This window comes from Cyprinus carpio, chromosome A12, assembly GCF_018340385.1.
Source record: "Cyprinus carpio isolate SPL01 chromosome A12, ASM1834038v1, whole genome shotgun sequence".
NCBI classification, from domain to species: Eukaryota; Metazoa; Chordata; class Actinopteri; order Cypriniformes; family Cyprinidae; genus Cyprinus; species Cyprinus carpio.
Genome location: NC_056583.1, coordinates 23842395 through 23858930, shown reverse-complemented (window position 1 = coordinate 23858930; position 16536 = coordinate 23842395). Strand labels below are relative to the sequence as shown.

Here is a 16536-nt window from a genome sequence, read left to right as displayed (position 1 = left end):
CTAAATAAATACATAATACTGATAATATTAACTATTATCAGTTTATTAAAAGTCTTCATTTTTACTCTCTTAAGGCTTATAAAAACTAAAGCTATCGAGTAAGAACAGATAGAAATTTCTATTTTTCTCAACCATATTGTTTTGGTTAATATTTGCCAACTGCGTATGTAAGCTATTTGTGATCTGAAGCTGAATTTGGATTTCACAAACTCCAGCAGAGCACATGCACTTTCAGAGAGTCCATGAGGTTTAACAAATAAAAACTTGTCTCACGATCTAAAATGAGTTTGACACTCTTGTTCTAAGTCATTCCTAATCGCTGTAATATACTGACGATTTTTTTGGGGGAAGTCGTGGCCTAATGGTTAGAGAGTCGGACTCCCAATCGAAGGGTTGTGAGTTCGAGTCTCGGGCCGGCAGGAATTGTGGGTGGGGGAGTGCATGTACAGTTCTCTCTCCACCTTCAATACCATGACTTAGGTGCCCTTGAGCAAGGCATCGAACCCCCAACTGCTCCCCGGGCGCCGCAGCATAAAATGGCTACCCACTGCTCCGGGTGTGTGTTCACAGTGTGTGTGTGTGTTCACTGCTCTGTGTGTGTGCACTTCGGATGGGTTAAATGCAGAGCACGAATTCTGAGTATGGGTCACCATACTTTGGCTGTGTCACGTCACTTTTTTCACTTTTTCATTTAAACAATTCTCGGGTGTTGGGCAGCGTCCGAATGGAGCTACAGGAGTCCATGAGCGAGTCCAAATGGGCCTCAGAGGAGTTCTGGTTCAGAATGAAATAACGGCAGCACACACGCAACCCTAAAACAGACATAATAAAAGGCGGAGGAGGTCTGGGAGAACAGAAACACTCCTCAAGTCTTTCTGGGTATTTATGTAACAGAACTGTGAATGATTTGACTGAATATGGGCCCTTGATCCCATCAGATCGGCACAATTCATCCCGTTTACAGCACAAAACATGCCGTCCTGTTGCCTGGTGCACAAATGTTTGGATGCAGCAAATACATCAATTACTGTAGAATTTGATCAGTGCTGTTAAATGCTGTTTTAGGGCCAGGCTTGTATGATATATCATGCAATGGTAGAAATGAGTCAAGCACTGCATGGCTGATATATGCATGTGACTGCTTTACTTTTTTACACATGCAAATTATGAAATGCTGGATGCATGGATGCTGGATGATCCCAGTCACTTGGTTTGATTCCCAGTTAATGCATGAACCTTCAATGCAGTATATGTTAGGATAAATGCATCTGCCAATTGAAAAATAACAACAACAACAACAACAACAATAAAAAACATTTGATATACATTGTCATGTGATGCTATATATATATATATATATATATATATATATATATATATATATATATATATATATATATATATATATATATATATAGAGGCAGACTTTTTTATCCACATTAACTTAATTTGCATCAAAAGTATACATTTTAAATACACAAATGAATGCAAAAATAAATAAATAAATACCTCACTAGAATTCAGAATACTCTGACTTCGTCTATGTAACTCTTCTGAACAATCTCCCAAAACCTACACAATAAAACTGGAATTTGTCTTTATGTGTATGTGAGAAACATCAATTTCTGCACTCAGAGCATCTGTCTTATTTTGTTCCAAAATCCCAAATCAGTTTATGAAGCCCAAACTCAGCACTGCTCCCTCTGATGACATCCAGGTCGAGGAGTGCTGCTGTTTCTGGATGACCTGAACTCTCCTTTCCCATCCAAACAAAGCAGGGCTGCACACTGCTGAGAAAATCTGCTGAATAATGGTTGATGAAATCTCACCCTCCGGTGTTGTGAAACATCTAGTGTTTAACTAACTATTATATTCGCTCTATTCGCTATATTCGAGTGGTTTAGACCATTGCTATGCCATTGCTGGTTTGCTCTGAGTTAAAGTGAAGTAACAGCACACCTTTCTTTAGATACCAGCAAAAGCTCAATATAAAAGGTTCAAAGTGTGTTTATATCTCTAACCCTAACTAGGAGCAACAGTATGAAATAATTGCCTTGCCTATTTTCTTTTGCTGTATTTCTGATAGCACATGTTATCTTTTCTTAAGGAGTTTGGCTCAAATTGTCTGGCGAGGGAAGCCAGCGACTGCTGGACAGCAGATTGAGGAAGACAGGGTCAGTGACCCAGAGGTGCTCCTCAGAGGTTTGCTCTTACATGCCTTCAGGCCTCAATGTGTCTTTTACTCGGAATAGTAATCTGAGATGCCATCTAAACATTTAAAACACACAGAGGTGCATCATGGGTGGTTTCTGCACTCCCGGTGGCCCTCGCTTGACCACCTCTTCTCTAAAGCTTTTGACACAAGATCATCCAGATGTTGTGAGGGCGGAGATCAGTGGTAAGATTTTTTAGGGCGGGATCTTAACTGCAGGTTTGGTTTAGGTAAAAAAGAAGGTCTGAAATGAGCAGATAAGGGAAAGAAATGTGGGCTTTGCATCATGAGTTTAAAATATATGCTTTAAATCACTGAAGGCGATATGTCTCAAACACACACACACACACACACACATATATTTATACATACATACATTATCATACATATAATTCCATATATATATATATATATATATATATAGCTCAAATGAAACTCTTTTCTAAAAAGTCTGCAGAATAATAGGGGTTTGTTACAGGAAGTGCACATTACCATGTGTTCTGTAGGCGTAAGGTTAAATGGAAGCAGCGGTTGCTTGTGATCTTACCATGACATTCGGTGAGGTGGTGACAGCACTTCCATCCTCCAGGTAGTGTGTTTCTGTGTAGTGACTAGCAAACAGCCCTCTGCAACACAAATACAAATACACACAAAACTTAGTTACATTCACTTGTTTCTTTAATTTCCTACTCCAGTCATTTTACTTAAAAAAATAAATTTAGTGTTACTGATTTGAATAAACCTTTAACCCTTTGTATGAAACTTTAGCTTGTACCTAGTCCTGAATGATTTGTCAAATCCTCTGTCTTGTTAAGGAAAGATGTGGTGCTGCTTCACTAAGCTATCAACTAGTTAGCTAAGTTAGAGCACCCTAGCAACAGCATAGCAACAATCTATATCCACTCAGATCACCCTAGCAACAGCATAGCAACAATCTATATCCACTCAGATCACCCTAGCAACAGCATAGCAACAATCTAAAGCCACTCAGAACACTCCAGCAAAAGCATAGCAACAGCATAAAGCCACTGAATCTTAACGTGCAAAAACTCTTTTCACTAAAAAGTAATAAGTCACATTATGCACCAAGAGACAGCTGATGTTTGTCTGTGATGATGCATTGATTCACACCACAGACACCAGCAAGGGGATTTACAGTCAGTCCCAAGTGTTTTGTATTGTTCCTCTTTTTTTGTTTTTTTTTTACAATAAGATTCAGCACAATCAGCTGCAGATGATCACGGATCAAAGACAGGCGGCAGAGATCCCTCAGCCTGTGAAAGCATGGCCTAATTCTCTCTCTTCCTCTCTCTCCCTGCTGAGATAATATTCTGATCAGACCATTACCAACATCTGCACTCGATCGCTCCTCACGCAGCTGTGCTTTCTTAAGCAGAACCTGAACATGACAAACTCATGAATAGGATTACAGCACTGCTGAGTCAGAGAATAACAACCTCCCGTAAAAACACACACACACACACACACACACACACACAAACACAGACTGGCTTCTGACAATAGAAAGTCTGGGTCACTTTACTCTGACCATCCACTTCATCAAGAAAAGACCGTCTGATTGACATATTTAGGGTGGGTTCATCTGAAATTGATGACATTACACTAATTACAATAAAATCTGTTCAGTTTGTGGCCTGCATGTAATTTATGTTGTGGAATAAAGTGCGAAATTCATTCTTCTTACTGCATACTGCACATTACATACTAGTTTCCAGCTTCCAAGAGAAACTTCTTCGGAGAAACTTGTTCATCTTTCTCTCACCAAACTTCACCCTTTTTCACTTGAACCTCTACTCTCTTAAATTGAATTAGATGATCTTAAAGCCCACAGTGGGGCTTCATGTGGAAAAATCAATATAACCCTGCAGTGAATTTACGACAGAATCTGAAGGTTTCCAAGAAACCGAGAACAAACACTTAAAACAAAAAAGAGCTTTTCAGATCTAAAGAAAATCTCACAGAGGTATGTAGAGATCATCTGATCTGTATGCACCCTCAAAGAACCAGAATACGACTGTGATTTAATTGATTTTCAAAAGATTAGACGGTCCTATAATTGAATGTGCTGTTCTGACAGCAAGAAAATGAATTTCTGATTAATGTTTAATATAAAAAATGATATATTCTGTCCTGGTTCCTGTCCCAAATACTGATTGGTCACAATAAATTTTTTGTAACATAATAAATGTCACTGTCACTTTTGATTTTTTCACAATTTAATGCATCCCTGCTGAATAAAAGTATTACTTCATTTCAAAAAACAGATTCAGATAACAATTATGAACTTTAGTTTAAGGAATAAATCAAGAAAGCTTAATGAATTCATTCAATAATATAGCGTTTTTGTTTCACAGTATGCATTCATTGTTTTTTAAGCAATAATAGGATGTGAATATAGGATTTTTAAAGTAGGTGCAGAAACTCCATGACTCATTAATTCTGCAGCCCGACCTCTCGTCCCTTTCCACTTATTTATAATGGACGGCTGTTTAATTGGTCCCTCCTCGCACTGTTTCGCTATGTTTCACATAGTAAATGTGATTAACAACACATGTAACTGCAAAACAGCATTTGGCAGGGGTTTAGTAGTATCTTAAAACCCAGGAAGGGACAAGATGTCTTAAAATCTGCTGCTTGATCACAGATGTACTGACAGATGTAGCTTTTGTAATCACACATGCAGCAAAAGCAGATTTACAAGCACAAACTTGAAGGAGCAGCAAAGCGAAGTCTGAACTACAAACTGAGGTCCGAACCGCTTCCAGAATGATTCTCAAAGGTGTATTTGGAGGCATATGGTTGATTCAGCAGGTTCAACTCAACCTACGCTCGATCGTCTACAGACAATGTGGATTGTCAAAGGCCAAAAATAGGATTATCCTTCTTTTTGAGCTCAAATTTAGGTTTGGGTTTAGAAACAAAATTGCACAAGGTTCCCATTTCTTTGGAACAATTAACTTCCAAGACTTTTCTAGGACTTTTTCAGTCATTTGAAGGTTTTTTTTTTTTTTTTAAAAAAAGGATTTAATAGAGAATGCATTTACAAAGAAAAAAATATATATAGCTAATATCATTTTAGCCAAGGGTAACTAGATAAAACAAATATACCATGACCTTTAAAGACTTTTCCAGGCCTGGAAATCAAAATGTTAACATTTTGAATGACTGTGGGAACCCTGTTTATAACTATAAAAATCAGCAGTGTATTTCCACCGAAAGGATCATCTAATGCCTTCCAGAAACTACTAAACTAAACTTCTTTTCTACTGAATCAGTCATTAATAACGTATAACCATTAAACTGAAGAAGCCGATGAAGACCATGTGTGCGTCCTTTATATTATGGCAGATTTATTCATTTAGCAGATGCATTTATTCAAATCAGCTTATAAATGAGTACAAATACAAACACATTAATCATGAGGAAACTGTGGAAAAAAGTCCAAAAGAAACATCCAAAATCAGCAAGAGAAATACTAAATGCATTCTGCATTTACAAATGGAAAATACATTTTCTATCATTATATACTCACGCTTCAGGAATATAGTAAATTAGTCATATGGCCCACTTATACGCTTCTTTTTTGAGCTTTTATTTTCATTTTTGGTTGAAGTTAAACCACTACATAACATCTCGCCATTACCATCCCAAATCCTCATTACATCTCATTAGCTCATCATCTGACATCACCAGCATGTCCTGAGAAGATCTACAGTAGTTCCAAAACAACATACATTCAATCAAGAAACTGAGGTTAAAATTATAAACAACTATAAATATTTCCTCATCGACACAGTATTACAATGTTTCTGTGACCATTTTCTCATTTATTTTTCAATTATTCACACGAGAAGAGACCAAAGATTAGCAATTCTTTGTACGAAGGAGAAACAAAGTGAAATAATTCTACCTTTCATGCTGTGGAAAGATGACTGCAGCAAAGCCACAAGCAGAAAAAAACTAATCAAATCATCAGTCACTAGGGGAAAAAGACACAGCAGGGTGCCGTTCTTTCCCTGGTCACTTAATGCTTTGTGTTCTTGCAAGATAAAAAACTAGAAAGGGACACGGCAGGGGTGGACAGAGGAAAACAACAGCACAGGTTCTCTTTCGAGCATAGAACTTAAAGGAACAGTTCAGCCTAATATGAAAATTCTGTCATAATTTACTCACCCTCACATTATTTTAAAAATGTATTTTTTTTCTTTTCCATAGAACAACACTTCAGAATCAACTGTCAATCTCCAAAGAGGACAAAAAACACACCATAAAAGCATTACAAAAGCATTCCGCATAATGTGTGCTATATTCCTAGTCTTAAATCACATGACAACATTATGTGATAAACTGACTAAAAAGTAAATCTAAATTTTTTTTTTAGAATAATTATATAATAATAATAATAATAATAATAATATCAATAATGCTATATTCCTAGTCTTAAATCACATAATATCAATAATTGTATTTTTAAATATAATTATTATTATTATTTAAATAATAAGTGGTAATTTATAAATTATTTAATTAATAAAAACAAAAATTATATTATAATTTTTGTTATAATAATTATTATAAAATAATATTATTATAATTTATATAAATTAATAATTATATATAATATGTTCTATTATTATATTTAATGTTTTCATTATTATAAAATCAATTACATTTTCATATAAATTATTCTAAAGTATTTAATAATTTTAGTCATTTAAATAATTACAAATATTTAATAATTTACACTTAAATTACATTTATACAAATAAGTATTTTTATTAAAATAATGTTAAATATTTATTTAAATGATTGTTCAAAATTGTTTAATTTAAGTATTTAAAAATAATTTATTTTAATTATTACAAATATATAATATTTTAAATGTGTGTGATTTTTTATAGTTATTTTATTTTATATCATGTTCAGTAAATAACAACCTAATTTAGTCACTAACTCACCTAAGTTACTTCAGAAGACTTACAATATAGCAGATGTTAGTTTGATGGTGTTAGTTTGTCTGTCTTTGAACTGAAGATCTGTTCACAATGAATGTTTGAGAGAAACTGGAGCTTTGTAAAGATGCTGAAAGAAAATATTCCACTTTTGTGTTGTGCAAAAAAAAAAAGAAAACAGCATCAATGTCAGTTCGGAACAACATGAGGGTGAATCATCACAGAATCAATGATTTCTTTAACACTGCAGCTCTGCCAGCTTTAAATGAAGAACAAACACACTGGAACACATGAGCTTGATTTTATTTTCATGCTGAGGTAAGACACATCCAGGCTGAAGTCCAGCCCTTCACTAGAGAGAGGAAGATAGACAAAAGAGAGGAACGAATGACAAGGGGGGCTGGATGGGGACAGAGTAACAGCCCAAATTATTTTCCAGGCCTTGGCTGACTAAATGTGAATTCAGCTGGAAGTAACTTGTACCCATCCTGTCAAGGACGAAGCACAGTTTTCTCATGCTTCTTGGGAGAAATCAGGTCACGGCTCGTTCCAGAGCATCTCCTCTCACACAGAAATTAGTTCCTCTTTATCATCCTGAACATCTGGTTGTCCTCTTATCTGATAATTGGAAGATGGATTAGTAATGCAGAGTCTGTATTAAAGACCTCTGTTTAGCGTTCTCCATGGATAATACCTCAAATCACGCGGCCATTGAGGAGAGGTGTGATGTTACTTTTATAAGCAATTAGACTTGTGCCAGGTGAAAGATAAAAGAGATGATAAAAATCTGACAGATTTACATCTAGAGATCAGAATATCCTAAAGCCCTAAGGCTTTTGGACTTGGGCTAATAAGAAAGCGCACACACACCTCATAGCAACGAGGTAAAAGCTACTCTGAAATGACTGAGCAACTGCATAGCAATGCACAAAAAACTACTCTGTACCCTTTAGCAAACGCAGAGCAACACCCTGGAAACCACAAAGAGCATCATAGCAACCCCCTGGCAACCACACGGAACACTTTAACAAACACATACTGTAGCAACAACCTGGAAATCACTCAGAACACTCTAGCAACTGCATAGCAACACCCTAGCAACCATCAGAATGCTTTAAAACATAATGTCCTTACAACCACTTAAAACACATTAGCAACCACATAGCAACACCCTGGCAACCACTCTGAGCACTCTAGCAACTGCATAGCAACACACTAAAACTGTATAAAACACTTTAGCAATCACATAACAATATCCTGGAACCCACACAGAATATTGTAGCAACCTCACAGCAATGCCCTGGCAACCACCCAGATCACCCTAACATTATAATACTTTAGCAACTGTGTAGCAATGACCTGGAAACCACTTGGAGTTCCATAGCAACTGCATAGCAACACACTACAACTATTCTGAACACTTTAGCAACTGCATAACAATGCCCTGGCAACCACCTAAAAGACCAGTGAGCAGATGCATTTGCACAGGTGAGAAGCACATACAGTACTGTATACATTTTATTCAGCAATTGTGAAAATGTAGTGACGTGAATCAAATACCTTGACTATCACAACGTAAAGTCCACTGAGGTCATTTCATCTCCTGTATCAAACATCTGCTCTGGAACTAATGGAAAATCATCAGCCAATGGACCATAAAATAGAAACCAGCACTCATACCAAAACCAGAAATTTCATGGAAAATCAATTATTTAAGGTAAAATATTCTTCTGTCTGGAACCTGACACACAATACACTGCCAATATTATTTCAGCAATTATAGAAAATCTATTTTAAGAATTTATAAGCTTTAAAAGAATGTTCTGGGCTCAGTACATGTCAAATACCACAGACAACAATTCAGAAAATAGAAAACTGATGTTACAGCTTCAGAAACCAGAGCACACTTTTGGCTTAAAGAGATAGTTCACCCAAAATTGAAAATTCTGCCATCATTTACTCACCCTCACACCCTCAAGAACACAAAAGAAGATATTTTGAAGAATGTTGGTAACCAAACAGTCGATGGTAGCCATTGACTTCCATAGTATGGAAAAAATACAATGGAAGTCAATGGCTATCATCGACTGTTTGGTTACCAGCATTCTTCAAAATATCTTCTTTTGTGTAAATGATGACAGATATTTCATTTTTGGGTGAACTATACCTTTAAGTGTGATAATGTAATACATTTTTGCTATTTTCTAAATTATTTTAACCCTTTCCCCGCCATTGACAGAATTTTTCATTTATGAAACAATGTTTCCCGCTACTGACAGAAATTTCTGGCTTTCCATGTTTTAACTGATATACGGTAGGAGGCGCTATTACACATCTCCTGAAAGAGTATTGAACATCTGGATCAAAACACAGTTAAGAAGAAGCAGAAACAAGCAATGCAATGTCGTGCAATGTCGATCCAGGAAACTTTGGGGGTGTTGATAGAAGCGATATACTCCATCTATGCTCCGCTCATCGTTTTGATTATTTTCTCAGCTTTTTGTTCAAAATGTTGCTTTTTTATTTAATTTGCGCACATTTAAGTGTTGATAAAAAAGAATACATGAAGGTATAAATAAAAGCTAGAAAAAAGATGCTCTGTTCTTTCTTTTGACATATTACATGTTCAGATATTCATACAACATCATAATCTGGTGCCTAGAAAATTGTGGAAATGTTGAAAAATGCTGGCAGTGGCTGGCACCTTTTTACAAAAAAACGCTGAGGAAAGAGTTAATAAAGTTGATTTTGTCATTAGCAGTGCATGTTCTCAAGCTCAGTTTCATGACAAGGTCAGAACCTTCTATCTAATTTCTAAGTGACTCACAGGAATAAACCAAACAGCACTGGTGTGATGGGAGAACTGTTGACTAGGAATGCAATAATCCCTGGAAATATTCCGAGGCTGATGTAATGACATCCTAAGGCAAGTCTGCAGCCAGCTCTTAAGCTTTAGCTAATGAGGAGAGTTACACCCTTGGACCGGACGAAGGGCCGTTTGCCTCATCGCAGGGATGAACTATTCCAACATGAGCTGGAACGAAGGCAGACGCAGGAGACTGGCTCACTGGAAAACACCTGAGGACCAGAAAACTGCTCAACTGTGACAGAACAGGGTGGAAAATCAGTCAAGAGGTCAGGGGTCAAGATGTTACACGAGTTATTTCAACACATAAGTAGAGTAGAGTTATCTTTTTTTCTCCGATTTTACTAATTACTTAAGAGAAACAAAAACACAAATGGCTTAATTATTGATATATCATAGATCATTGATAGATCATTTCATCTGAGCAAACTGTGAAACTCTATGCAAGATTACTGCTGCCTTTTCTCAGGAGAAACATCTGAGAGGAAACTCATCTAACAAAAATGTTCTAAGAACCTTTTGCTAACATTCCCCGTTTTTAAAATTTTTTTTTTCTTGGTTATGCGTTAACATTAAGGAAACAATAATTTTTTTTTTTTTTTTTTTTTTTTTGCAAACATTATAGGAATGTTACTTTTGAATGTTCTCTGAACATTCTGAAACAAGCAGTTACATTTAAAAAAATGTTAGATGAATGTACAACTACAATGATTCAGAAAAAAGGTTCCATGAATGATGTATAAATAATGTTTTTGTGCTAACGTTCTGAAAGCATTATTAAAGACCAGATAACTTTGGACAAATGTTATAATAACATTTGCTCTTTGAGAAACCTTGCCAGAATGTACTGAGAACTTTCCCTGTTAGCTGGGAAGTCTTAATTTAATCTCATAGCCTTTCGTTCCTATGCAGATGATGTAATTTCAAATATGATATTTATCAATGATGTATTTCTCCATTTGTAGTCATTGTACTGCCAAACAGAACAAATAAACTTCAGCATGAAAACATCTCTACATGAAACCCAAAACCCACAACAATAAGAACACACAAAACACAAACTCTCCTCTGAAGTGCATCCATTCATGCGGGAACTTCGGGCACATCTGGCCGCATTAACACATCTGTCATCACACACACAAACATAATGAGAATGGGCGTGCATGTTTCCCTAAATCACAGTTCTTTTCATCTGCGATAGCATCTTTGCCGCATGCACTCTTGGGGAAGTCAGGAAAAAATAAAAGCAAAAATAAAAGGCTAGTGTGTGTTATTTGTGACGAATGTCTCTGGTAAATGATCTCAGAGTAACATGTTAACAATCAAAAATAACAAATCAAATGTTTCTCGCGCACATGCAAATGTATCCGGATGAATTTGCTAAGACTTGAAATGCATTTTAGCAGGGGATTTGCTTCTCTGACACTTGCGCAATGAACATCACATAAAATAGAAATCAAAAAGCCTTTTTTTATGAGTCCAACTTTCATTTTTGGTGGTGCGAGAGCTTATGAAGTCACAGCCAAAGGTAACGAATTAGCCTGAAAGTCAAGCCAAGGCTTAAACCCCTGTGATGCATGTTATCACCTCAGTCCCAATCCAGATCCTGGAAGATCTTTTATCTGCTTCTTGTATTTTAAAACTATTGTTGTTCTCCCTTCGGGGCTCGGTATGTTCATTACATCTGTTTGACAAATTATTTGGATGGTCTACCTTTCAAATGGCCTCACATCTGCTAAAAGTAGCAAGAATATGATATGTGAAAATAATCCTGCTCCGTGAGCCAGTCACAAGTATCTGGGAATACTTTATTTACTGATCCATTTGAAGAACATATAAGACACGTCAGTTCTGTCTCAACTGCTCATCTGGTGTCTAAAAAATCCAGAAAAAAAAAAAAAGATTTTTCGAAGTGGTAAATAACACAAAGATTACTGTATTTTTTACAGTAAACTGTATAAATTTACTAGCAATTTCTACACCCATTTTTTCAGTTTAGAAAGAATAATTATGACTAAAAATATATTTTAAAATTTTTTATTAAAATTATATATATAAAATAAGATATAATCAATATTTATATTATGTTATTGTTATATTTTAATATATAATATATCCTTATATTATATACTGCTACAATAATAATAATTGTAAAGCTGTATATAAAATTAACAAATTATTATATTATTATGTTATGTTATGTTATGTTATGTTATGTTATGTTATGTTATGTTATGTTATGTTATGTTATGTTATATGTTATGGACATATAATATATGTTGAATCAAAATTTCAAGTTTAATTCTCTTGTGTCACTTGCTGATTCTCTGAAATTGTATAATAATTGTATAATATAATATATCCTTATATTATATACTGCTACAATAATAATAATTGTAAAGCTGTATATAAAATTAACAAATTATTATATTATAATGTTATGTTATGTTATGTTATGTTATGTTATGTTATGTTATGTTATGTTATGTTATGTTATGTTATGTTATGTTATTTTATATGTTATGGACATATAATATATGTTGAATCAAAATTTCAAGTTTAATTCTCTTGTGTCACTTGCTGATTCTCTGAAATTGTTTGTGCAATTTGCTAGCAATTTCTGAGTAAAAATTGTTTCCTGGAAATTGTTTCCTTGATTCCTGGAAACCCCTTTAGAGCGCTGTCTAAACGAGACTTTCGCTTCAGCTGGAAAAATAGTGTTTTGTCCTCATAATTCGCCAGAAGCCAAATGAACAATGCATCATGTCCGGAAGCACTCGAGTGTCCTTCACTCCAGCCCTCAAACTAAACTTCATTTGCACTCAATGAGTCTGTGTTTGTGTCTAAATTACCAATCTTTCTTTAAATGCAAACCCGTATGAATCACAGCATCTTTCTTTATAAAAAACTCTGCACTGGAACTAATGACTTCAAACCTTCAGCCTCATTATTCTTCTGATGCAGCATGCATAAGAGAATGATCTCTAAATAAATGTATTAATGTGACCTCTTTCATTATTTCATTGCTTCTTCATTTACTAAATACCCAAGTGAAAATAAAAATAAAAATAAAAACAAGTAAATAAATAAATAAATGGTCATCTTTTTTGATTATTTTTAACATCACAAGTAAATTTTATTTTTATTACTTCTTTATTTTATTCTAGCCTGGGGCAATATGGGTTTATTTTTCAGTATGCAAAAGTGTTTCAATCTATTAATCTATTTATTATGTTTAATTATGTAATATATTTTTATAATATATACAAATATAATCATACAAATAATTATATGATTGTAAAAAATAATATGATATATAATTATATGTATAAACAATGTAAAACTAATTATATTCCATAACATTTCAATAATTTATTTGTATTTGTACATATACATAATACATATAATTAATATATAACATTTTATAGAATATTCTATTATATCACGATGATATACAAATATAATAATACTAGTAATTTAAATTTAAATTTAAATTTAAATTTAAATTTAAATTTAAATTTTAATTTTAATTTTAATTTAAATTTAAATTTAAATTTAAATTTAAATTTAAATTTAAATTTTTATTTTAATTTTAATCATCTATCTATCATCTATCTATTCTATCTATCTATCTATCTATCTATCTATCTATCTAATTCTCTTTTTATAAATCATATATAATTAATAATTAATTTATAATTAAATATATAAAAAAAATCATAATTTTATTTTAATTCATCTATAATAAAATATTCATATTTTATTAATATATTATATTATGCTAAATAAATATATAACTATATGCATAGAATAATACTGAACTAATTACCTTAAATACTACATTATATATAAAGAAATAATAATAATAATTATTAAATCTTAAATATTAAATAAAAAACTTTGTATTTTTAATTTTATGTAAAATCATTCTTAAATACCAACAGTACATCATCTCTCCACCTCTACATTTAGATCGATTTAATTTCCTCCAGTCTCAGCGATTCCTCACAAACACACATCCAGCACTTCCTGCAGCTCGAGTCTCAGTACGTTCAGCTTTCATCGGCGTCCCTGTAGGGAACTCTCACACTCATCCATCTGAAGCCAAACCCCGGACTCGTGCTCAGCACCACACGGCTGAACATCTGCTTTCTGCATGAGCGCGAGGGAAAGGCTCCCACAATTCCCTGCTTCTCTTTTATTGTGCTTTAAAGAGCACGAGCGGAGGAAACGCTACTCGAGAGCAACACTCCGCCTCAAACCAAATCCCCTGAAATTAGCCAACAAAAGGAAAATCATTTCCTCATCATATCTTCAGGACTCAGGGGTGAACGCTGGTCAGATGGGGCGGAAGCAAGAGGTTTTGTTTGCTTGGTGTTTTTTTTTTTTGTAATCTGAACAGGATAAACCCCTCCAGACCAGTCCAAGACAGACTGTCTCTTTCAAATGCTTATTCAGCACAGTCTGTCGGACCGACGGGCCGCTATGCTGAGGTCAAAGGTCAAGAGACTCTGCTGAGCGACAGGATGCTCGGACTGAGGTCAAGCTGAGTGTCAGAGCGAAGACAGGATGTGGGATGAGCAAGTGAGGAAAATGACAACACACTCAAACACCTCCACAAATACATCTAAAGACACAAGCAAATAAAAGCAGGCAGATCTACTTGAAACCATTTTTAGTGATAGATGGAACATGAAACATTTATGAACTTAGCAGACATTTACATTCATGCATTTATTCAAAGTTACTTAAAAAGAGGAACAAAAGCAGTAATTCACCACCAAATTAAGAATTTTATTAATTTCCCTTCATGCTTTTCCAATAAATAAATAAAATTGCTATCTTATTCATTTTAACATTTTAACATAACTAATAATTTATTTTATTTTATATATTTGGTTCAATAGGGCTTTATTTCCCATCATGCAAAAATATTTCAGTTTAGTAAACTATTCATTATTATATATTTTTTTATTCAATTTTTCATTATAATACAAATATAATAATACTAATAAATGCATGATATAGTAATGTAGTAAATAGTCAATTTTTCATTTTTGTTTATTTTACTAATAAATAATAAGGGTATTTTCTCATCAAAACGCTTTGTTAGAATAGGTGTGATGGATTGTAGACCCGGAAGTAAATGCCCACTGCTGTGATCGGTTAACATTTGTGAATATTTGACAGCCTTCAACCTTCACAGATGGATGCTGCTGTGATTTAGGTTAAAAACGCATAAATACTTAGTACATATCAAACGATCTGTAACAGACAGAGCAATAGTGACCACATAATAAAAACAGTTATTCACACTGTGACATGTGGTGCGACATTACTGTCGGATACAATATATTCAGCACAGCATCGTCTTTTAGTTTCAATCCTTCTGAAAATCCTGCGTTGAATTGTGCCTTGTTTGTAAACTAATCTGGGGCTAAACAGACAGTGATGTAGAATCAGTGGGCGGGGCTAAACAGAGAGTGTTGTAGAATCGGTGGGCGGGGCTAAACAGACAGTGTTGTAGAATCGGTGGGCAGGGCTAAACAGGCAGCGATGTAGAGTCGGTGGGCGGGGCTAAACAGGCAGCGATGTGAAGTCGGTGGGCGGGGCTTAACAGGTAGCGATGTAAATTAGTGGGTGGGGCTAAACAGGTAGTGATGCTAGAAGCAGGCTTTGATCTTCTTCTGTGGAGGCGGGGTTTAGCCACACTATTACGTCATAAAGTATCAAATTCCACAATCTGTCGTTTTGGCAGATTGGCTTCAATATAAGCTGTTTTTAGACTAACAAGAAATTTTTGAATTCTGAAACTCACAGGATGCTTTTATGGTACAATGACCTCTTATACATCAAAAGATCAAGGGAATTTTGATTTCTTAGCTTATGACCCCTTTAAAAATAATGCAAAATCCAATTTCATGGGTGGTAAGAGCTATTTATGGCCAGAGTTTTTTCTGAATCCCCTCACTCACACCAAACATGTGCAGATCACCAGGCTTTGAAACAGAGCTAATATTTTTGTCTATTACACTGATGACTCATTATACGGAACAATGCAATGGATCCATTTCAACTCCCAAAATCCATCTTTTGATTCGTCTGGTTCATGCGTCCACCTTATAAGGACAAAGAACTCGAGCTAGTCAGTAAAAACATGAAGTCACTGTGCAGAACATAAAATATGGAGAAATGTTAATAAAACCTGTATAACAGCCAGCTGACATGAGTAATGCCTGAATACCATTCTATGCAAGTCATTTAATGCTTTTAAAATTAAATCTATTATCAAAAGAACAATTCTGCACATCTGTAATTCTGGCAGCATATTTAGTACTAAATAAAAGAAGAAAATGCAACTAAAAGACACGCACACCACATCAATTAACCCAGTTTGCAACAACTCCAGCTGTTCCTTTTAAATCAAAAAAGTAGATAAGTCTAGCCCTAGAATAAAATATTGCACAATGCAAATCAGTGTAAAA

The 16536-nt window shown here is 34.5% G+C and overlaps 1 protein-coding gene across 1 annotated transcript in view; it reads right to left on the bottom strand.

Moving 5' to 3' along the window:
- Nucleotides 1–16536, bottom strand: part of LOC109078907 (disintegrin and metalloproteinase domain-containing protein 12-like) — an 89709-nt gene that overhangs the window by 42096 nt on the left and 31077 nt on the right. Inside the window, exon 4 of the mRNA XM_042768098.1 lies at nucleotides 2760–2838. Within this exon, the coding sequence (XP_042624032.1) occupies nucleotides 2760–2838 (79 nt within the window). The remainder of the gene's footprint in view (nucleotides 1–2759; nucleotides 2839–16536) is intronic.